The sequence below is a fragment of the Mixophyes fleayi genome, chromosome 10 (assembly GCF_038048845.1).
Source record: "Mixophyes fleayi isolate aMixFle1 chromosome 10, aMixFle1.hap1, whole genome shotgun sequence".
NCBI classification, from domain to species: domain Eukaryota; kingdom Metazoa; phylum Chordata; class Amphibia; order Anura; family Limnodynastidae; genus Mixophyes; species Mixophyes fleayi.
In genome coordinates this window covers 103,077,243-103,099,689 of record NC_134411.1, presented here as the reverse complement: position 1 = coordinate 103,099,689, position 22,447 = coordinate 103,077,243, and the positions used below count along the sequence as shown (strand labels likewise).

The 22,447-nt window shown below is 46.1% G+C and overlaps 2 protein-coding genes across 3 annotated transcripts in view; one reads left to right on the top strand and one right to left on the bottom strand.

Annotated features, from left to right (window-relative positions):
- ATP2C2 (ATPase secretory pathway Ca2+ transporting 2) overlaps nucleotides 1-7,223 on the top strand; it is a 43,053-nt gene extending 35,830 nt beyond the window's left edge. Inside the window, 2 exon segments of the mRNA XM_075189369.1 lie at nucleotides 259-400; nucleotides 6,784-7,223. Of these exon segments, the coding sequence (XP_075045470.1) occupies nucleotides 259-400; nucleotides 6,784-6,902 (261 nt within the window). The 3' untranslated portion in view covers nucleotides 6,903-7,223.
- Nucleotides 7,224-9,731: 2,508 nt separating this feature from the next.
- MEAK7 (MTOR associated protein MEAK7) overlaps nucleotides 9,732-22,447 on the bottom strand; it is a 43,088-nt gene continuing 30,372 nt past the window's right edge. For both annotated transcript variants that reach the window (XM_075189368.1, XM_075189367.1), the window contains exons 2-8: nucleotides 21,939-22,107; nucleotides 21,126-21,359; nucleotides 19,847-19,991; nucleotides 17,199-17,639; nucleotides 16,392-16,510; nucleotides 13,354-13,533; nucleotides 9,732-11,688 (exon numbers count right to left, since the gene is read on the bottom strand). In XM_075189368.1, the coding sequence (XP_075045469.1) occupies nucleotides 11,569-11,688; nucleotides 13,354-13,533; nucleotides 16,392-16,510; nucleotides 17,199-17,639; nucleotides 19,847-19,991; nucleotides 21,126-21,359; nucleotides 21,939-22,082 (1,383 nt within the window). In that variant the 5' untranslated portion in view covers nucleotides 22,083-22,107 and the 3' untranslated portion in view covers nucleotides 9,732-11,568. The remainder of the gene's footprint in view (nucleotides 11,689-13,353; nucleotides 13,534-16,391; nucleotides 16,511-17,198; nucleotides 17,640-19,846; nucleotides 19,992-21,125; nucleotides 21,360-21,938; nucleotides 22,108-22,447) is intronic.

Sequence of the window (22,447 nt, the reverse complement as noted above, 5' to 3'; positions counted from 1 at the left end):
TACACATCCTGCCTGTAGAACTACCAGCGATCTCTGCGTTCTAGCAGAGATCCGACCTAGTCCTGTAGGAAAACCAAACCCAGCGGAATTTGTTCTGCGCACAGAACATATTACGCACAGGGTTCCAGACAGATAGATACTTTAAAGGTGACCTGTTGTGCGTGTGACAGGCGTTATTTAAAGACGACACTTTGTTGGACTAAGAGACGGTGACGTGCGCTGCGTCACTGTATCTAATACAGAATCTTTTTCTTTCAGACCAAAACAATATTTGAGATCGGTATTTTCAAGAACCGGATGTTCTGGTACTCTGTGATCGGGTCCATCCTGGGACAGATGGCCGTCATCTATATCCCTCCTTTACAGAAAGTTTTCCTAACACAAAACCTGCACGCCTTAGGTAAGACGCCGGAGATTATAATTTATTTATTATTATTTATAGTGACTATTGTAATAAGAGCAGTAAGTGGCTGAAACACGACTTCAGATGCCAGACAGAGAATATAATGGATTATTATGTAATGTGGAAACAATATTAAGGCTGATTAATTAGCTCCGATCTGCTGTACGATCTGTCCACAATGAGGTTATGATTCAAGGAGCCAGTTGTATAGAGTTGAGGTCATACTTGACAACTCCCTAAAGAGTCTGGCACTCTCCCTGATGCTGAGCCAGTACAAGACGTGGTTGGGTTCGCCATCTGTGGCATGATGTCACAGTTCAGATATTGTGTCCTATGTCCAAGTATTGATGCCTATGGAGGTGGCCATTTTCATGGAGACCAAGATTTAATCAGAGACTGACAGGTGAGACAACATGACTTCAGTAATGGAGACAGAAATGTAAGAGACACTTCAGTCTCTAGAGATTCATTAGCTGCTTTTCTTTAATGCATTTCTGGGAGACCTCCCAGGAGAGCAGGGCAACCTCCCGGTTCTCGCCCCAGCAATAGATAAGTGGTGGGGGCGGGGCTTATTGGCACACATATTGCGTCATCTTAGCCCCGCTCCCTGCTGTAATTGGCCAAAACTGTGACAATCGTTTAGGGGGCGGTGCCAAAATGATGCTATTCATCAAGCCCCGCCCCCTGTCCATCTCCCCCAGGATCTCCCTGAAGCCAACGAGGAAAAGTTGGCAAGTATGGTTGAAGCTAGCTCAGGAAAAGTGTTGTGTATTAACCCCTTGAGTGCCGGGCGATGCATCACTCCCAATAAAAACACAAGAGGCAGCGCTGCCAGGTCCCCATCGCGGGACAGCGGGGACCTTGGGGTATAGCGGTAGTAAGGTGGGTGTGTGGTACTTTATAAAAGTTGCTAGTTAGCCCCAGGCCCATCACTCTGTACCTCCCCTAGACTCCAGCTTATGTGTAACCAAGATTCACAGTAATGGAGATAATACAGAGAAAGAGGAAAACATTAACGTCTCTTGAACAAATAAGACAACATGTCAAACAAAAAGAGAAACCAGAGCGTCCAGGGTGGGCCCCCGGTGGACTAAGAGAAACCTATTTTCTCCCACATCCGATTGGGGGACATTGGGGGACATCCCAAAGCTGCAGTTACAGGAACGCTCAGAAGAAACAGCCAGAAGTACCTTTATCCCATAACTTCCATCCACAGATACAAACACATTAAACCTGTAAAACCGACTGAACGTGTGAACAGAGACCAGGTGGCCGCTCCACACACAAGCTCGGAAGAGCTCACCGACCTCGTGGAGTGAGCCAGAGATTATCTGGAACCAGCTGCCCAGCCCCAGTGTAGGGCTGACTGATTACAGCCATAGACACCATAGAGGCCTCAAGGGCATCATAAGACCAAGAGATCCCGAGTCCTATGCCCATAAGCATGTAAAGCACGGACTACATCTAGAGAACAAAGAACAAGCTTCATCCTCCGAAGAGCAAGCTTCAGTCATGGCAGGGATGACAATGTCTTGATTTATATGGAATCTATAAACCACCTCAGGGAGGTATGAAGGCTTCGTTGTAAGAACTGTCTTATGTTCATGAAAAAATGAGAAGAGGAGACTTGCAGGATGGTGCTGCGAGCTCTGAAACTTCTCACGGACAGAATGGCCAGAAGGAAGATAGTTTTCCCAACAATTTCAAATCCACAGCATCAAAGGATTCAAACAGAGAATGCTGTAAACCCCAAGCAGCAAACAGGAGGAACATATGGAGGCTGTACATGAAATACCCCCTGGAGGAAAGTCTGAACATCAGGCGCCGACACCTTAAGCAAACTAAGTCACAAACCGGCGTCCAACCCATCCTGCAGGGCCGTAAGCAACCTGGAAAACAGAAAGAGGTACGATACCCCTTCCTTCACATCAGCGAACATATCCTCTGGAGGACATATCTTGGCTAAACCCGGTTTGCGAGCCCAAAGCATGGTCTGCACCACACGCTCAGACAGGCCCTTAGCTCTAAGGATCAGGACTTCAACAGCCACGCCGATCCAAACCATGATGATAAAACAGTGCTGGTCTACACAGCTGATGCCACGACAGACCGCCAGCCATGGAGAAGGACGTACAGAGGCCACCAGGATGACCGGAACTTCCTCTCTCTTTACCTTTTTTTTATTACCCTTGGAAGCATGGCCACCAACAGGAATAAGTAAATTAAGCGGAAACACCAAGGTACGGACGTGGCGCCTACTGAGACAGCCAATGGATCCCTCGCCCAAGCAGAAGAGCTGAACGTTGTGGTTTAACCGAGACGCCATCATATCGATGTCCGGTTTACCCCACCTGTCTTCCAACTGGCCAAACACCTCCAGATGGAGGGACCATTCGCCAGGATACAGTATCTGCTGCCTGCTGAGAAAATCGGCTTCCCAATTTTCTATGACCGAAATAAAGATGACCATGACCGCTTCAGCCCATCGAAAGATCCTGTGCATCTCTCGCATGGCCAAGGGACTCTTCGTGCTGCCCTGATGATTGAGGTATGCCACCGCCGTGGCATTGTCTGAATTCTCACCGCCCTTCCCTGCAGAAAATGTTGCAGACTGATGAGAGCACAGAACACTACCTGCAGTTCCAATACATTGATTGGAAGTTTGGATTCTTTCAGAATCCAAAGACCTTGAAACAGAGCGTGAAGGTAGACGGCACCCCAACTCCGAAGACTGGCATCCGTTGTAGTCAAGATCCAATCTCCGATCAAGAATGGACGACCTCTGAGGAGATTGTTTGTCTGCAACCACCAAAGGAGCTTCTGGTGCACACGATAAGACGGAATATCTGCCCAGATGGATTCAAATGGGACTTGTTCCAACTGGAACTCGTGTGCATGAAACTCGCCAAACTGGACCGCCACGAAAGTTGATACCATCTTGTCCATAACCCTCATGCCGAAATGCACAGAGGTCTGTTTCACAGAGATTTTACCATCTACTGCCGGGCCAGAATCCTGTCCGGAGGCCAGAACACCCGCTGCTGTTGGGCGTCGAATAAGAGTCCCAAAAAATAATTTGTTGGGTCGGCATCAACTTGGACCGGAGACTCTGCCTGCAGACGATGATCGTCCATGTAGGGGTGATCGTAATCCCCTTGGACCAGAACAACGGAGCCATGACCGCTATGATCATGGTGAAGATCAGCGATGCCACGGCTAGACCAAAAGGAAGTCTGGCCATGTGAAAATCTATTTATATCAAACATATTGGATGCGGCATCAAAAAGGGGGGAATTAATTCAACACCCTATACTACTATCACTCAATTCACCCTACAGTAACCGCTCAGCGTTACTAGACCCGGATAAAATGATTGATCACCACATTTGAATAGAAGAATTATCATCAAACACTTTGCTGTGAATCTACATTATGTGATATGTCAATAACCAATGAGATTAATGAAAACCCCAGTCACGTGATCTTGGTCCATCAACCAATCATCCCACAGAGCTGTTGGAAACCCCCAATGACGATACAGACAGTTCATTCATAACCTCCATATCTAGGAGTCCTCTAACCTGATACTGTAACAATGTTGCAGATGGTAACTGATTCTATATATTCACGATATGTGTATCTAATATATGTGTAATAATAATACCTTGCCCCAATGATATAAACCTCATCCAAAAAACCAGAAATTTAAATAGGGAACACAACTCCATATAGTATGTAGAGTTAAATACTTTACGTATCTTCGCGACAATATAAATGTAACAGATCACGTGTCACTATCCCGATATGACTTCTTATCACATTAAGTACAGCCGCGTATCTCTCCATACGTTACACTACATTTATCTTACTAAAAGGACCAAACATTTAATCCTATCTAAAAACATACCACCAAGACCTGAATGATCAGCTACATAGATTATCATTGATACAAAGTAATCCGACTACACAGGGTGTTAGACCCGCCAGTATCTTGCTGAGAATCCTGATCACACAATCTATTCATATATCTATTATCAGTCCAGTACAATCAGTCATGAACAAAACAATAGAGTGAAAATGTAGCCAGAGCAATCATAATATTATTACTGATGGACAGTATCCCATAATCCCGTAATCAATGTTCCTTCCAATGAGATATATCTACTATACCGAATTACCTATCAAAATATTCCCTCTATATAATCCTCTATACATCATGTGTACCTTATGTCCTTTTGTGTCAGGTGGTAGGGGCTCTTTTTGGTGAGCTTACCTTGGACGTCTGCGCTTGACGGGAGTGTCTTTGGGATTGGTGCTGCCGTTACGGATTCTTCGCGTGTTCCGGTTGCCAAACTTGTTTTTTGTATACTTGTTTGTGCCGTGGCGCAACCTGGGGAAGAAAAAGATAGAGAGAGAGGGGGGGGCAGGGGAGTTGTATAGAGAACACCGATACAGATACGGTACCAACAATATACTCCTGTTGCTTGTGGTTGAGCGGTGGGTTATAGCTCCTTTGGCTGTTTTGGGTCTATAGCTCTTTGCCCTGTTTACAGCCCTGATGCAATGTATATTGTGGTGGATTGGGGATTGGTACCTTCTGTATGGATTGTATCTTTAGCTCTGTGGAGGTGTATTAAGCTCTTGGTTATTTAGAGCTTACAATATAGGGCAGTGTTGTTGTGATATGTGTTAGTTGGTGCTGAGATGTCCTAGGCTAGATTGTTGTGTTTTAACAGAAGGTTAAGTGAGGTGTACAACGGCTATGTGTTCTATGGGGTGGGTTTGTAGAGTGAGTGTGGGCAAACCAGAGCAGGATAAAAGCACAAGGAACTTACAGTACATCCACATCCCTGACGAAGTCGAAGGACGAAACGCGTTGGCCCACCCCTACACACCCTGCCAAAGACTCCTCGAACACTCATCTCTACTCCTGGAAACATCACTCGCCCAACTCTCCAGAAACAAACTCGTAAGCAGAGAGGCAAGAAACAATCCAGCCCGCAGTGGAACGCACAGTGCGCTCCACCAACACCGGAAGTCCGGCGCATGCGCACTAGATGAACCAGAAGTACCCGCTCGGCCCCAGTCACGCTACCGCTCGGTACACGCTACAATCAATTCCATCTGCAGCGCCTACCAACGGAAGAGAGAGACCGGCTGACGACCACCAAATTGCTCTTGTAAGAGCTTCATAAGCAAAAGTAAACTCATTCCCACACCCACTCTACAAACCCACCCCATAGAACACATAGCCGTTGTACACCTCACTAAACCGTCTGCTAAAACACAACAATCTAGCCTAGGACATCTCAGCACCAACTAACACATATCACAACAACACTGCCCTATATTGTAAGCTCTAAATAACCAAGAGCTTAATACACCCCCACAGAGCTAAAGACACAATCCATACAGATGGTACCAATCCCCAATCCACCACAATATACATTGCATCAGGGCTGTAAACAGGGCAAAGAGCTACAGACCCACAACAGCCAAAGGAGCTATAACCCACCGCTCAACCACAAGCAACAGGAGTATATTGTTGGTACCGTATCTGTATCGGTGTTCTCTATACAACTCCCCTGCCCCCCCCCCCCCCCCTCTATCTTTTTCTTCCCCAGGTTGCGCCACGGCACAAACAAGTATACTTATGTCCTTTTGTATTCGCCTCCGATAAGATCGTCGGAGGGGAAACCGCGAGAACACAGAATGTGTCACATCGCGCTGGAAGCCATTGTAGTCAGTAACTTAATTATCCTGTGTATACAGCTCGGAACTGGTGAGATGCTCTGCAGGACCAGTTTATTTCTGCACAGTAATAGCCCTGGAGCCGTAACTGCTGTTTCTATCACCTCAAACTCCAACAACACAAATATTATATTACGTACATCCCCACAACTGGCCACCAAAGTCGGGGGTCTCTGGATATAATTAAAATCAGTCAGATAATTAAGCCATCACTAAAGCACCAGCTAATGAGTCTCTGGGGTCTTCTATTTGGAAGGGAGGGGGTTACAATAACCTGCCACAAAGAGAGACTAGCGATGGTGCAAAACATCCGTATACCATACAAGGCTCAAATTACGGATCTCCCAAATTAACAAATCCATATAAAAGTATTTGCATTTTGTTGGCTGAAACACATTTTACGGCACTGTGGCCACTTTGAGGCATGAGGCTCATTGTGCCTCCTGCCTCAGGGATGTCACCAGTTCCTAGCTGAATATTGGTTCAACCTATGGCTGCCTCCACTATATGCAGACAACAACTACACAATTAGGATTTAGTGCCATTTAATTACAATCCAGAACCCACGGACTATAGGGGAAGACGCCAAATCTCCATTATTGTAACCTGTGATTTACCTCTCTTTGCAGATCTCCTCTTTCTAACTGGTCTGGCGTCCTCAGTGTTCGTGGTGTCGGAACTAATAAAGTTTTGTGAGCAGTGTTGTTGCCGAAAGAAAGCCGTGAAGGTCCTTGAAGAAGATATTTAACGAGGAGAAGGTTTTACTGGTGTACGTTCGCCATCCCGTCCTCGCCAATGCTGTGACCCGCCCCCCTGATGTGATCTCCCACGTCACTTGGCGCCTTACGCTATATTACGTATTTATGTAACGTTCACACTACTGCGTTTTATGGAAGAAAAAAACATTTTATCAGGCATGATTACCGGAAAGACTCAAACAAAACATTGCGCGTTTCTGATCAACCAACAAAATGCAAAAAAAAAAATAACCTCCCTGCATTGTTGTTTTTTTTGTACTTTACAATTCATTTGAAAATAAAAGACTAATCATTTTATTTTTTAAATAAGAGCTACAGAGTCACAATTTACTATACACTGGAGCGGCGGTTCCCAAACTGTGCGCCGCGGCTCCTCTGTCACTGGGGTGCCGCGAGCCAGCCATAAAAAACAGAAAGAACACAAACTTACCAATCCGTCGGGCGCCGGGACCCAGCAGCCTCCTCTCTCCCGCAGCTGTCACTGAATATCGACGTCAGTAACAAGCTGCGGGAGAGAGGAGGCTGCTGGGTCCCGGCGCCCGGCGGATTGGTAAGTTTCTGTGTTCTTTTTTTTTTTTATGGCTGGCGCGGGGCAGAGAAGGGGGGGACAGAGAGCAGAGGATGGTGACAGCGGGCAGAGAAGGGGGGACAGAGCAGAGGAAGGTGACAGCGGGGCAGAGGAAGGGGACAGCGGGGCAGAGGAAGGGGGGACAGAGAGCAGAGGATGGTGACAGCGGGCAGAGAAGGGGGGACAGAGCAGAGGATGGTGACAGCGGGCAGAGAAGGGGGGACAGAGCAGAGGAAGGTGACAGCGGGGCAGAGGAAGGGGACAGCGGGGCAGAGGAAGGGGGGACAGAGAGCAGAGGATGGTGACAGCGGGCAGAGAAGGGGGGACAGAGCAGAGGATGGTGACAGCGGGCAGAGAAGGGGGGACAGAGCAGAGGAAGGTGACAGCGGGGCAGAGGAAGGGGACAGCGGGGCAGAGGAAGGGGGGACAGAGAGCAGAGGATGGTGACAGCGGGCAGAGAAGGGGGGACAGAGAGCAGAGGATGGTGACAGCGGGCAGAGAAGGGGGGACAGAGCAGAGGAAGGGGACAGCGGGGCAGAGGAAGGGGGGACAGAGAGCAGAGGATAGTGACAACGGGCAGAGAAGGGGGGACAGCGGGGCAGAGGAAGGGGACAGCGGGGCAGAGGAAGGGGACAGTGGGGCAGGGAAGGGGACAGTGGGGCAGAGGATGGTGACAACGGGCAGAGAAGGAGGGACAGAGCCCCCTGCTGGCTGATGTGGGTAGCACAACATGTACACATGGTACAGGCAGATGTAATGTACGAAGTCATGTGGATGCAGCCAATCAATTCAATGGAAATGTAACTTAGGCCCTGCATGGGGGGCTTTTCCTGGTGAACTGATGGGATAAAATGGGTCATTCCCATCCATCATAATCAGATGTGTTTAAGATTTGTTTCCATAACAATAATAGGAATAAAAATATAATGTCTTACCGTACTCGCTGGTTCCTGAGGTCGCAGCCAGCGCACTGACCTCTTGGGCTGCCCCCATGTTTGTCAGTGTACGGAAGACACAGTCCACGGGCCTAATGCGGATTGATGGGGTGTGTGTCCTTATACAGAACAGCAGAGGGACACTAGGTTTATATAAAGAGTATTAACTTGCAGAGATACAACTCTGACAGCTCATGTAGACGGATTCAGCAGGTCCTAATAGTGCTATAAAGATACAGTATAACCGAATGTCCTTATTTCATATTTTAAACAGATAGCAATGTTGTTGCTGTACTATAAACTACCCCCAGGAGGACAGTAACTAGCTAATGCTAATTACCGGTTGTCAGACAGAAGCTGGTTAGATGGGCATCGCTCAGGATTGTTACCGGTTGTCAGACAGAAGCTGGTTAGATGGGCATCGCTCAGGGTTATTACCAGTTGTCAGACAGAAGCTGGTTAGATGGGCATCACTCAGGGTTATTACCGGTTGTCAGACAGAAGCTGGTTAGATGGGCATCGCTCAGGGTTATTACCGGTTGTCAGACAGAAGCTGGTTAGATGGGCATCGCTCAGGGTTATTACCAGTTGTCAGACAGAAGCTGGTTAGATGGGCATCGCTCAGGGTTATTACCGGTTGTCAGACAGAAGCTGGTTAGATGGGCATCGCTCAGGGTTATTACCGGTTGTCAGACAGAAGCTGGTTAGATGGGCATCGCTCAGGGTTATTACCGGTTGTCAGACAGAAGCTGGTTAGATGGGCATCACTCAGGGTTATTACCGGTTGTCAGACAGAAGCTGGTTAGATGGGCATCGCTCAGGGTTATTACCGGTTGTCAGACAGAAGCTGGTTAGATGGGCATCGCTCAGGGTTATTACCGGTTGTCAGACAGAAGCTGGTTAGATGGGCATCGCTCAGGGTTATTACCGGTTGTCAGACAGAAGCTGGTTAGCCCATAAATTGAGGTTCTCCTGGGCAGACCTGAATAATCAGTGTTTATGTGAATTACTGGGGGAAGACATTTGTTTCTATTACACCCAATGTATGGGACATTGGGGGAGGGGGGCAGGAACTTGGATCTGGGGGGTCTTAGAACGAAAGTTATTGTCTGTCTGAAGTTTCTCCTTACAACAAAATTACTTGTATTAAAGCAAAAAGTGTAAAAGTCAAATCTATCTATAAAAGCTATAAATATCTTAATATACAGTCTGATGTAACACATTAAAGCCGCTAATAAGACAATATATAAACCGAACCAAAATCAGTGCCAGAGGGGAGCGGCCAGTGTGAGATAATCCGGAAATAACACCATCTCTCAGTAATATATTTACACTTTATTTACATTTATGAAGGTGGGAAAGTTACATTATTACAAAGAACATTTTGTTGAAGACAAGTTCCTGAGACGTGTATAATGTATAACCCGGAGCAGCCGCTTGTTTCCATTCTGAATTACACGAGAACAATTACATTTTGCACCAGTTGTTTTAAATGCCCCACACCGATGTGGTTATAAGACACAGAAGGAGATCGCTTTATGACATTGGTTAACACACACACACACAGAGCGTATCAAATAACTCAAGATCTGTCAATGTATGGAAATAATAAAGAGGATGGGAACTCCTGGTCCCATCACAATATCTATCCTGAATGGCCGAGAGACGGGGTGAGGTCAATAATTCCTGGCTGCTCCTGAAGCTCTCGGCCAATCACAATGAAGGACTGCTATATGACCGGGCTCTTTAACAGATTTGTGATTATACATTTCTGGTAAACAAGCAGCAATTACAATAAAACACTTTTTCCCTCTTCTGTCTGCAAACTCTGCATAATGTTATTATCACAGTAAAACAAATGGTTATAGCATGATTGTGTGAATGATTACTAAATACTAGAAGAAGGTTTGTTTATTAAAGGGCAGCGGTTGTTTACACACCGCGGAGGCGGCCATGTTGTTGCTGATCCAGTGGTCCGAGACTGCGGCCCGTTTACTAGAACAGTGAGGTCACTAGACACCAACGAGTGGATTGGCTGCAGACTCATGGATACTGGTTCAGCCCACAAACTGTCTGCATCTGGGGTGTGAATAAAATGTACATGTTTAAAAAGGATCACAATGACCCACAGGTTAAAATTATGACTGATATCCAGCTTCCTACAATATCCCCCTGTTCTCTATCCCCCTGACTATGCAGGGCTTCCGTCAGAAGCTCTGCTGGAGAAATACGGATCCTCCAGCACAGCGGAGCCTTTGCTGCTCCCCTACCTCTTCCAGACCACAGAGCTGGGGTACGGAGGGAGGCGTCTGTGCTGTAGAATGTCCCACGTGGAAGCCCTGCAGCAACGCAACGATGGTTCGTAAGGTTTGCAGCCATTATTAGAGCACTGGGGCTCTATGAAGGAAGCCCTGCAGGGTGGACCCCTAGATCCCCCCTGGCCTTTAGCCTGGAACTAGCACAGGCAGCGAAGATTGTTAGCTGTGAGTGGGCGAGATAAAGATGGGGATGGCTGCTGGGGGAGGAACGGTTTCTCTAGCAGGGCTTTCCACTGAAGACCTGCACATCCAGGGGGCAGATTTTAGGAAGAAGTTAATGAAATAAAAAAACATTTATTCTTACTGGTCATGAGAAACCCTAATGTATGATGATCAGGGAACATCTAAGCATTGTGGTGAATTTTTCCTTGGCTCACTGTTATGTAATCATCATGTAACACTTTATAAACGACAGTCGTGTGACACGTAAGAATAATTGACAATAAAAACTACAAATCTGTTTAGCGTTATAAAAATATAAATTGGTTCCTGTGCTTCGTATAAAGGACTGAGAGCGCCCTCTAGTGGTAGTGACAATAGGAGTGGTTGTAGCACCTAGAAAGAGTAAAATCTTTAAGAACTAGAAAATATATCTAAAAACTAACTACTAATAAACTATAGATAAGTAAATGTGCAGCCTTCCGTCATCGTGGGCGAGTTATTGATCAGTCCCTGATTTATAGGAACCAGACACTAGGGATAGCGCTCAGGTACAGCCGGTAGAACCAGTGGGGTGTCGGTATATCGTCGGTATATCGCGTCCCCCTCTCTGCTCTCCCAGTAACAAGATTTAGTCCGTACTTGTACAGATCACATCCGGCCTCCGATCTGACATCTAACTGTCATCGTCTTCCGCTTTGGTTCTCAAACCCTCGCTCTGACGAGAGCGGCCGGTCATCTCCAGCAGAGCCTGGGCCTCGGGGTCTGCGTCCAGGATACTCTTTTTGGTCTTGGCCTAAATAGTAAACGGTAAGATATTAACTGGATGAAAGCGTAGAAGTCTCACGATGCTTAATCTAGATCTACACCAGAAACAGCGGATACTCTAAATCTAAACCATCTAAAATTCCTGGGAGAACTAAGAGAACTAATCATTCAATGAAAGGAAACCTTCCCGGGCGCCAGCCGCAAAAACGTGAACCATGGAGATAAAATCCGCTGCTCAGTGTTACCCTGACACCCCAGTACAGCTCTGTTATACATTAACATATTCCCCTCCACCACAAACAACTCCAATACACACGGCTGAAGCTCCTCCCACCACTTTAGAGCAGCGTCCTGATGTCAATGCAGTCAGCTGAGCCGCTGTGACATCACTGGCCCAGGCCCTGTGTAAATATCAACCAGTGTTTTTCTACAAAGCAAATTTGCCAAGCTGTCGGTCAGTCACTCAAATGGCCAAAAACTTTTAAAATTGTATAACTTTATTGGTTAGGTATAAGAAATATAATAATATATGGAATTAATTCCATTGAAGAGCTAATAGCGAAATATTAAAATAGTATGTGAAATGTATAGACCATAAGTATATGAAACTGTTAACAATTTCAGTCTGGTATTATTGAGCTAAGATATTATTAATTTGAGCAGCTGGGTAGTTTTATCTCCCTTCTTAACAGTTTCATATACTTATGGTCTATACATTTCATATACTATTTTAATATTTCGCTATTAGCTCTTCAATGGAATTAATTCCATATATTATTATATTTCTTATACCTAACCAATAAAGTTATACAATTTTAAAAGTTTTTGGCCATTTGAGTGCCTTTACTTCTACACACACTCCTTTCTCTCTTCCTTGATATTAATGTTGATTTTTTAGAGTGTGCGAGTGCACACTCCATTGAAAACAATGAAAGAAAAGTTATCTCCTCATTAGAAAATTTAAAAGGAGTATTAATGGCCAGCTTGGTGCAGTGCAATCTGATCATTTAGATTATGTCAGTCAGTCACTGTCTGCTCGGTTAGAGAAGCCCCTCCCCCACAATAAGGCCAGCTGCTGCAGATGGGGTGATGGACATATTTATATAAACACTCCAATTATTTCATGTATGTTATACAGCTCAGTAACAGATCCTGATAATATTACCATTAATATCTATAATTATATATGTTTCATATACTGACTTTATCTCTTCAAATACACATTAACTGTAACAAAGAATCATCCAGCATTTTATTCAAAATACAAACTGCTTTAGAAGTAAGCAAAACAACCACTGTCAGCCCGAACCTACGTTACAGTGAGCAATCAGCATTTTACATCATATTCTGATGTGACTATTAATGTAGATCTATTGAATTAAGGATTATATTGTACCAAATAAACCTGTAAAGATTGAATGATAACTGGTACAGGAAATGGAGAGAACGAATGGGCCATCCAAACTACACTTGGGGAGAACGGATGGGTCATCCAAACTACACATGGGGAGAACGGATGGGTCATCCAAACTACACATGGGGAGAACGGATGGGTCATCCAAACTACACTTGGGGAGAACGGATGGGTCATCCAAACTACACTTGGGGAGAACGGATGGGTCATCCAAACTACACTTGGGGAGAACGGACACACACAGGCAGTATACGTGGACTGCTTATCTCTCCTACTTACCAGTACATGTTCGGGCAGCTCCCCGAGGGCCCACACCTCCATGGCGTCTATCGAGAACTCCTCTTTTGCAGACAGCTGGGGACTGTTATACGTGGTGCACCGGGGTTTGGCTTTGCTGTGGCCTTTTCCGAAGTTACTGTCGATCCAAAGTCCAAAGTAGTCATGTTGTCCTCCCATGCCCTGCCGGTCATTAGAGAAACACGTTATTGTTATTATAAGGGGTGACCTCAAAGTGTTATATCTGATGCCCACAATGGCTGTTCCCAGGCCAGGGTTTACAGGTTGTTCCTGAATAAGCAGATGTGACATCATCAACCAGCTGCAGGAACCGTACGTCAATAACGGACAAAAATCGTATAGACGACAACGCTGACCGAGAGCCAAAATCTCTCAACACACTATTCTTTAAATGAAACCAAATCATGTACAACAACTTATGACACTAAACATATAAGTTCCTTAAATTAGGACATAGACAAAAAGTCTTCACAGCTCTGCCCAGCACTGTCCCCAGGAACAGTCATCAGCAATGCTGGCCACACTGCCGATTATCTCGGTCATCTCTGCAGCAGGTGGAAGATCTAAGTTTTCAGTTTACCGATGAAGACAGCGACTAAACCATCAAGGACTTGGAAGACAGACTGTCTCCAGGTGCCGACGGCTTCACTGCTGCTTACTATAAATCTTACAGTAACCCATCTGACCTCCCGGTTCAGCGGTATATACTACAAGGTACATTGTGTACTGCAAGGGTGGGTAAGCAGCGGAATCCCGCACCACAAGGGGTGACAAGTTCACTACAACAATGTAACAATACACTGCAGCCTCTCTTACAGAAATTGTATCACTAACTATAATAACATTATGGGATTGCTCCAGGGAATTTATTTTATTGACATTTCTGGAGTCCGAGTGGAATTTTCCTTCTGGATTGATGGAGTTTGAACTCAATGGGCTTTTTGCTTTTTTTGCAATCTTCCTATATAACTATGGTCTACAAAACAATAGTCCGTTTATAACCTAACCTGTTATGCGATACCTACAGTATATCTCCAGAGACCTGTTAAATACCTCTAACACTTAGAAGCACAGAATTAATGGCAGAAAAAAACAGAATTGGTCACAGACGTCTCTGCAGCAATCTGATCATCACATAAAGATGCAGTCTTTTGGATGAATGGTTTATTTATTGAACTTGTATTACATGCATGGAGGAAATTCTAGTATAACCAGCATATGACTATCATTAGTCATCAAAGATGATGTGTGTCACTACGGTGGCTGTGTTAGGACATTCCTCATGCATGCCAGAGAAAGACAAAGGGCCAGATTTACTAAGCTGCGGGTTTGAAAAAGTGGGGATGTTGCCTATAGCAACCAATCAGATTCTAGCTTTCATTTATTAAGTACCTTCTACAAAATGATAGCTAGAACCTGATTGGTTGCTATTGGCAACATCCCCACTTTTGCAAACCCGCAGCTTAGTAAATCTAGCCCAAAGAGTTCATACTTCACAATTGTTCATACACGATCTCTAAGCAATACTGACAGCTTCTCTCCTTCATTCTTGTCTTTCTCTTCCAAATTTACCCCAGCCAGATATTACACTACATAACATACACCCAGCATCAACTCTGGCCTCTCAACTCTTCCATATACAGCATCCGGTCACATATATTGTACAACGATTACTACTGTATTACAAGGAATATTACACCCGATGCTGTGAAATATAAGCATAATATCAGTGACATCAACGTTTCTTAACCCATATAAAGCAGAATTATAGTGAAGAGAAACATTTATCACATCCTATCATCGGCTATTTTTATAGCGCCACTAATTCCGCAGCGTTGCACAGAGAACTCACTCACATCAGTCCCTGCCCCATTGGAGCTTACAATCTAAATCCCCTAACACACACACACACACACACACACACACACACATACAGAGAGAAAGAGAGAGAGAAAGACTAAGGGCAATTTAAAAGCAGCCAATTAACCTACCAGTATGTTTTTGAGTGTGGGAGGAAACCAGAGCACCCGGAGGAAACCCACGCAAACACGGGGAGAACATACAAACTCCTCACAGATAAGGACATGGTTGGGAATCAAACTCATGACCCTGATGCTGTGGGGCAGAAGTGCTAACCACTGATCCTATAACTGGGAATTGTGAGTGAAACTTTCTGGAAAAATCTCAAAGTTCATCAAAAGAGAAAAACATTGTGGGGAGATCTCCTGGAATTACACAGAACTGTCCGCTTGGCTTTTGTCCCTTATAGAAGACATTTTGGCGATGAAGCGAGAGACACATTACGGTCTCCTCCAGATTTCACGTCTATTGTGTTACATAAAAAAAACTAGCATTTCCCTCCATTATAGGATATCTGGTGCCATCTTGTGGACAACATAGGTTACTACATGGAGTAAAATAATGGCACTTTAATGGGTCTATATTTATTTTTTTAAATAAAGTATTTTATTGAGATTTTCACAACAAACAAACAAGTAAATTCATCCTAACTAATTACTAGTAAGGAGTGTATTTATAAAGGTGCCATCAGCCATAAAAAAGTAGGAAAAATCTCCATAAAATGGGCATTGTATAATTTATGAAGACTTTAATCCAAGAAAAATCAGAGGCTTTCTCCTGTTATAACCCATTTAACATTACTTAACGCAGACCCCATATATTAATGTGGGAACTGCAAACATATCGATTTAATAATCTATGATAAACAAAGCCTCTCAGAATCACGTTACTCGCTATTTACAATGGGATCCAGTTGAAGCCTCTCCGGCTTCGCTGGACGCCTCCCGGTGAAAGCGCTCTGCATGTAGCGCTGTCTGCATTTGCCGGCAGCATTTCCCTTACATTCATTTTTCACACCAGTGCATAAAGGGGGATTTCTTTAATCTCTAAAAGCTGTCCGGTTTCCCGTGACATTGCATTAAAGAAGAAACGGTCCTGACAGCCCCCCTGAAAGTCAGAGACACACGCACTAAACAGGAAACCTAGACAGTAGAGCTCACCAGTCCGTTCGGCATGGTCTGCTGGCCGTGATTCAGGTACATATAGTGGTTATTATACCCGGTGTGTGTGTACACGTCCAGCCGCGGGGACACCGTGAACAGGAAGCAGCTGTTGTCTCCTGTTGAGAACAAAAAGAGAGAGAATGTGGCGTTAGAGTCAAAACATAAGCAGATCATACTAGGCCAGGCCTGTCCAACCTGCGGCCCTCCAGATGTTGTGAAACTACAAGTCCCAGCATGCCCTTCCAGCTATCAACAGGTTGTCTACTGGCAAAGCATGCTGGGGCTTGTAGTTTCACAACATCTGGAGGGCCGCAGGTTGGACAGGCCTGTACTAGGCCATGGTCTCCATACTCCAAATGCGAACACCCAACATAATCCCCAATCCTACAACAGCCCTTCCCAGAGACTGTGACACAGCACAATCTGTACTGGGGGGAAGTATTAAAGAACACGGATCTATGAAAGTCAGATAGAGGAACATCTTACACTGCATGTCTGTGTAGGATAACTCTGGGGCATATCAAAGGTCGGCATGCCGTCACCATGGACGTGCAGATCGCAGCGGAGATGCCTCCATTGTAGTGTCTTGTACCAGTTACATTCTTTGTATATATATTTCTAATATACATGTTGTTACTGTGGATTCTTGTGTCTACAACATACAAGAACCTTGTGAAACCAGATCCGTCTTAGCAGCTATCAATGGACAATATCTCCTCCTACGTCTCCTCCTACGTCTCCTCCTACGTCTCCTCCTACGTCTCCTCCTAGGTCTCGGCAAATGTATAAAAAAAAAAGTCTCACCTTGAAATTGTGGTTTGACCTCCCAATTCTGTGCTGCGAATCCACCAAAGATGAAACCATCCTGGTCCCTCAGAACCAACAAGCTGGGTCCCTGATCCACCACTTGGCCGCACAGCTGGGAGAAGCTCTCGCCGTGGATGCTGGTGGAGAAGAGCAGCCGCCATTTGTGCTGCATCTCCGAGGGAAGGAGAGAATTCAGGAACATGACAGAGGGGAAGTCCAGGAGGCTGAGGAAGGACGTGTGTTTCCCTCTCCGGCACTTCGGCACCAAACTCCGGATGTCTTTCTGGAGCTCCACGTTCTGCTTCATCACCGATAACCCCAGTGTGACCACAACTCTAAGAAACATGGAGACCATGGGCACTTTATACAGCCAGTCTTCTATAGCTGCGCTGGTGTAGGAGGCGTCTGAGAGCTCCGGACCTTCTAGTGTTTGTCCAGCTGCAAGATAAACAAACAAGAATAAAAGGCACATTATCTGAAACTTGGGGTACACCAGCGATCAGCGTTCTAGAGTCTGATGGTTTTATGGATGATAATAACTGGCACCACCAGAGTAGACCGGTCAGTAAAGGAAGCGCCCAAGTAGACCCAGTTCGGGTTTTCTGCTTCAAACACATGGTGACGCTAAATATTAAGGCAAAATGTGGCAGCTCGGTACATTAAAAGGAAATAGAATTTTCACTCCCTCCATAAAAAACAGATAAAATCACATTCAACTGTTCTTAGACAATGGGTGAAAAGTTGTTGATACATGACAAAAAGCTTAGATAGCAAAGCAAAGCATTTCAGTTATGCTTTCTATGATGTTATTGAATTCATCAAGAGTATGTTACATAAAAGACTGCAAATCAATCACTTCTGCTCTGCCGCAGTATAATGCAAGACAGATAAGCTCTGCCCACTTCAGCGGGCATTTAAAGACCTTTCCATCGACAAAGGAATGGGACAGACGTCAGAAAGATTTATCCAAGTATAAACACTATATGGACTGTGATATACATTAATGTCTAACCGAAGGTTTACTTGCTCCTTAAAATTTAGGAGAGAAACAATTTGGGGCTTGTCCATCCCTGGGGTGAGCACAACGCACCTCTATAATTATTATTATTATTATCATTTATTTGTTAGGCGCCACAAGGTTTCCGCAGCGCCGTACATAATACAAACAGGAGACCATACAGGGTGACATAGTACAGAGCAATAAACACAAAGTACCAATACTTCAGAACTCCAGGCAGACATATGAGCGAAGATGGAGCAGAAGAACAGGTATGGAGACAGGAGGGGAGAGGGGCCCTGCTCATACGAGCTTACATCCTAAGGGAGGGTGAACAAACAGGCACAAGAGGGAGCCATTAAAGTAAGGGAGAGAAAGGCGGGGCTGGTGGAGAGAGAGGAGAACGAGAGAAGGAGGTTAGCGAAGGAGCAACAAGGTAAGGGTTAAGTGGACGGTTGATAAGCTTTGAGGAACAGGTGAGTTTTAAATGCCCGTTTGAAGAAGCACAGACTGGGTGAGAGACGGATGGAGCGAGGGAGGTCGTTCCAGTGAAGGGGGGCAGCTCGGGAGAAGTCTTGGATTCTGGAGTGGGAAGAGGTGATAAGAGTGGAGGAGAGGCGGCGATCATTGGCTGAGCGCAGGGAGCGGGCAGGAGTGTGAATGGAGAGGAGGTTGGAGATATAAGGGGCAGTAGAGTGAGAGAGAGCCTTGTAAGTGGTGGTGAGGAGTTTGAAAAGGATTCTGTAGGGGAAGGGGAGCCAGTGTAAGGCGAGACAGAGTGGGGAGGCAGATGAGGAACGGCGTGAGAGGAAGATTAGTCTTGCAGCCGCATTGAGAGCAGAACGAAGGGGGGCGAGGTGGGAGAGGGGGAGGCCGGTAAGGAGAAGGTTGCAGTAGTCGAGGCGGGAGATGATGAGAGCGTGTATGATGGTTTTGGTGGCATCTTGTGAGAGGAAGGGCCGGATGCGGGCGATGTTACGCAGCTGGAAGCGGAAGGTTTGGGCTACAGATTGGATGTGGGGGACAAAGGAGAGAGAGGAGTCAAGGGTGACACCCAGGCAACGGAGCTGGATGACAGAGGAGATGGTTGTATTATTAACCACGATAGAGAGGTTGTGGTGAGAGGGGAGCCTGGGGGGAGGGAAGACAATTAGTTCAGTTTTTGAGATATTTATTTTGAGAAAGCGCAAGGACATCCAGGAGGAGATGGCGGAGAGGCAGTTAGATACACGGGAGAGGAGAGTGGGAGAGAGATCACGTAGAGCTGAATGTCGTCAGCATAGAGGTGATACTCAAGACCGTAGAAGGAGACGAGAGTCCCGAGGGAGGAAGTGTAGAGCAAGACTAGGAGGGGGCCGAGAACAGAGCCCTGGGGGACTCCAACCGGGAGAGGGGAGGGGGTGCAGGCAGAGCCAGATGTGGAGACAGAGAAGGTGCGGTTGGCGAGGTAAGAGCAGAACCAGGCATGGACAGAACCAGAGAGGCAGAGAGAGAGAAGAGTTTGCAGAAGGAGGGGGTGATCCACAGTGTCAAAGGCCGCAGAGAGGTCGATATATAATACGGTATCATGTGGAACACTGGTGCACTCTATAAATTAATAATATATAAAACATAATAAAGATAAATGTAGGAAGACGGTAGAACATACCAGAGGGATTTAACTGCGTCACCAGCTGCGAGGCCAGAACGCGGGTTCCCAAGTCGCAGTCGCGGGTGTTCTCCAGACTCCACCCACTCAGTGCGTTGTGCTGACGCAGGACACAGACCAGCGCGCCGATCAGATCCTCCGAGAACTGAGAGTAAGACACAAGGACGGTCACATGGTAAGAACGTATGGACGGGGAGAGTCCTTATTAGTATTACTCAGACTATACTAAAAAGTCCTGGGGTTGGGTGTAATATATTTAACGGGGATCGATCTGATTTAGATAAATTAATATCTTGTTCCGGTTGCAGGATGATCATTTGCAAACATTGTTAGAAAAAACAATAACTAACTTCTTGTCAGTTGTTTCTCATCCCGCCAAAGGAGAACCTCATTCTAGGAGGCACAGAGAGGTAGAGACGAGGTCTGTACCAGGATCACTGATTACAGGAGGAAGCGCTGGGTGACACTGATCGCCTGCGCTTCCTCCTGCAGTCACTGTAGTAGCAGCGTGGTGACTGACAGTCCGAGCAGAGGGGATTACAGAAGGTGGCGCATACTGCCAGGCTGCGGGTGACCGGTGGCACGCTGACATTTCTCCGGCAATCAATCATTCAGGTGTGTGACTGATGTGGCTGTAGGGAGAGGACGCTGCATCAGAGGACGGACCCCCCTGTATACCAGATCACTGCATGACTTTGTACATATTATCCTGCAAAAATAGTGACCTACCGGGCAACTGAACAAGGGGCAGCTGTTGGGTCAGTAAGGGCTGGACCCCAGCAGACCAGCCGAGATGTAAAACATGTAACCAGCCGCCCACAGGGACCGGGCTCCGTGTTATTCAGTCTGCCGGGCTCTGGCTACACCCACAAATTGTACATGATTGACAGGAGAGCTTTGGGAGCAGAGTGAAGGATTATGGGACAGAGACCAAAACAAAGGCTCTACAAGGCAAGTAAACTACAGCAGCAGGAATGTTATATCTTTATCTGTTACTATTTCCATAACGTGAAGTGCAAACAGCAGCCCACATTTTCTTACAGTAGCTGGAGGGAGAATGAGCTCAATAAACCTTATTAATCCTTATTTTATACACACACCTAAGCAGTAGTCCTCACATCAACGTGACGGGGAAATAGAGACAACAGAATCAGTGTTATCGCTGTATGACAGTTATATATCGCTGTATTATACACAGTCACTGCATTGGACAGATAGATCTTCTTTCCTACTGTGGGATTATTACACTGAATACAAAGTGGATAATGCCGACATTAACCTGCTGGACCTGGCGTCCTGTTACTTGTTCGCCGTTGGCGTCAGCGACCATCCGAATAATGATCCCACTCTTCTCCTCTGCGGTTCCCCTCAAGAGATCGATGAGGAACAACGTAAACTGCTCTTTGCCGATCTCTGGACCAGAAGTCGACGTCTTGCCGGTTACGTTGACGCTCTGTATCCCGCGGAAGATCCGACCGGACATGGCAGCTGGCAAGGAATTGCCAATAGATTCCTGGGAGATGCAAGCAGAGGATTCTGGGTAAAGTAACTGCAGAACCGAAGTAACCAACAGCCAGAGCTTTATTAACATCATCAAATCTACAGAAGTGGAACAAAGAGTAAAACGTTGTCACGTTGACGGACAACACAATAATGTGATAATCACCAAGATACTGGTGTCTGAAACTGCTACAGGAAAAACCTCAAATACTAAATCCAGATCAGAAACCAAAATGTGTTACATAGACCAAGAGAAGGACGTCTGTAATTACATTGTATCTCAGTATACACCTCTGTACATCATGTAGGTCACAAGGACACCTGTACAAGTGTCAGGACTGAAGACAATTAAGGTAAAGATGTGATTACAGGGGGGGGTTAGGGGGGGGGGGGGGATATTTTCCTACACACAACAGACTTCCTGTCAGTAATCCCAATGACTGATACCGGAGCCTTCCTCAAGACTGAAATAAACTGATAACAGAGAGCAATAGTATTCAGTCAGCTACAAAGAGGATGTAATTACAAGTACACATTATGTCAACGTTTGGTGTTATATATCTACTGATGGACAAGACACAGGGCATCTTACCTGGAACGCAGCGAGTCCCACAGATTTCTTACTGACGTTTTTTGCCTGACACATGTTTTCAAACCTCCTCTCTATCTCCGGCTGCTCCGCTGAAGCGATTCTCGACAGTCGCTTCTGGTAATCGCCACTCTCCGCGTTCCCCATCGCTATTCACCGCGGGAAATATCGCCTGCAACATCGAAATAATACGAGAGAGAGTGATGGAGACCAACATGGAGGGAGGGGGGGAGTCCGAGGTGGGGGGAGGAGGGAGGCCGAGGTGGGGAGAGGGGGAGGCCGAGGTGGGGGGGAGGAGGGAGACCGAGGTGGGGAGAGGGGGAGGCCGAGGTGGGGGGAGGAGGGAGGCCGAGGTGGGGGGAGGAGGGAGGCCGAGGTGGGGAGAGGGGGAGATGGGGAGGTCGAGAGGTTAGAGACCTTATTAGCACGAAGCAGATATCTCCAGGTAATGCTGAATTGCTGGTATCATTATCACATTCTCACCATCTGGTAACACCGTATATTATACTGTA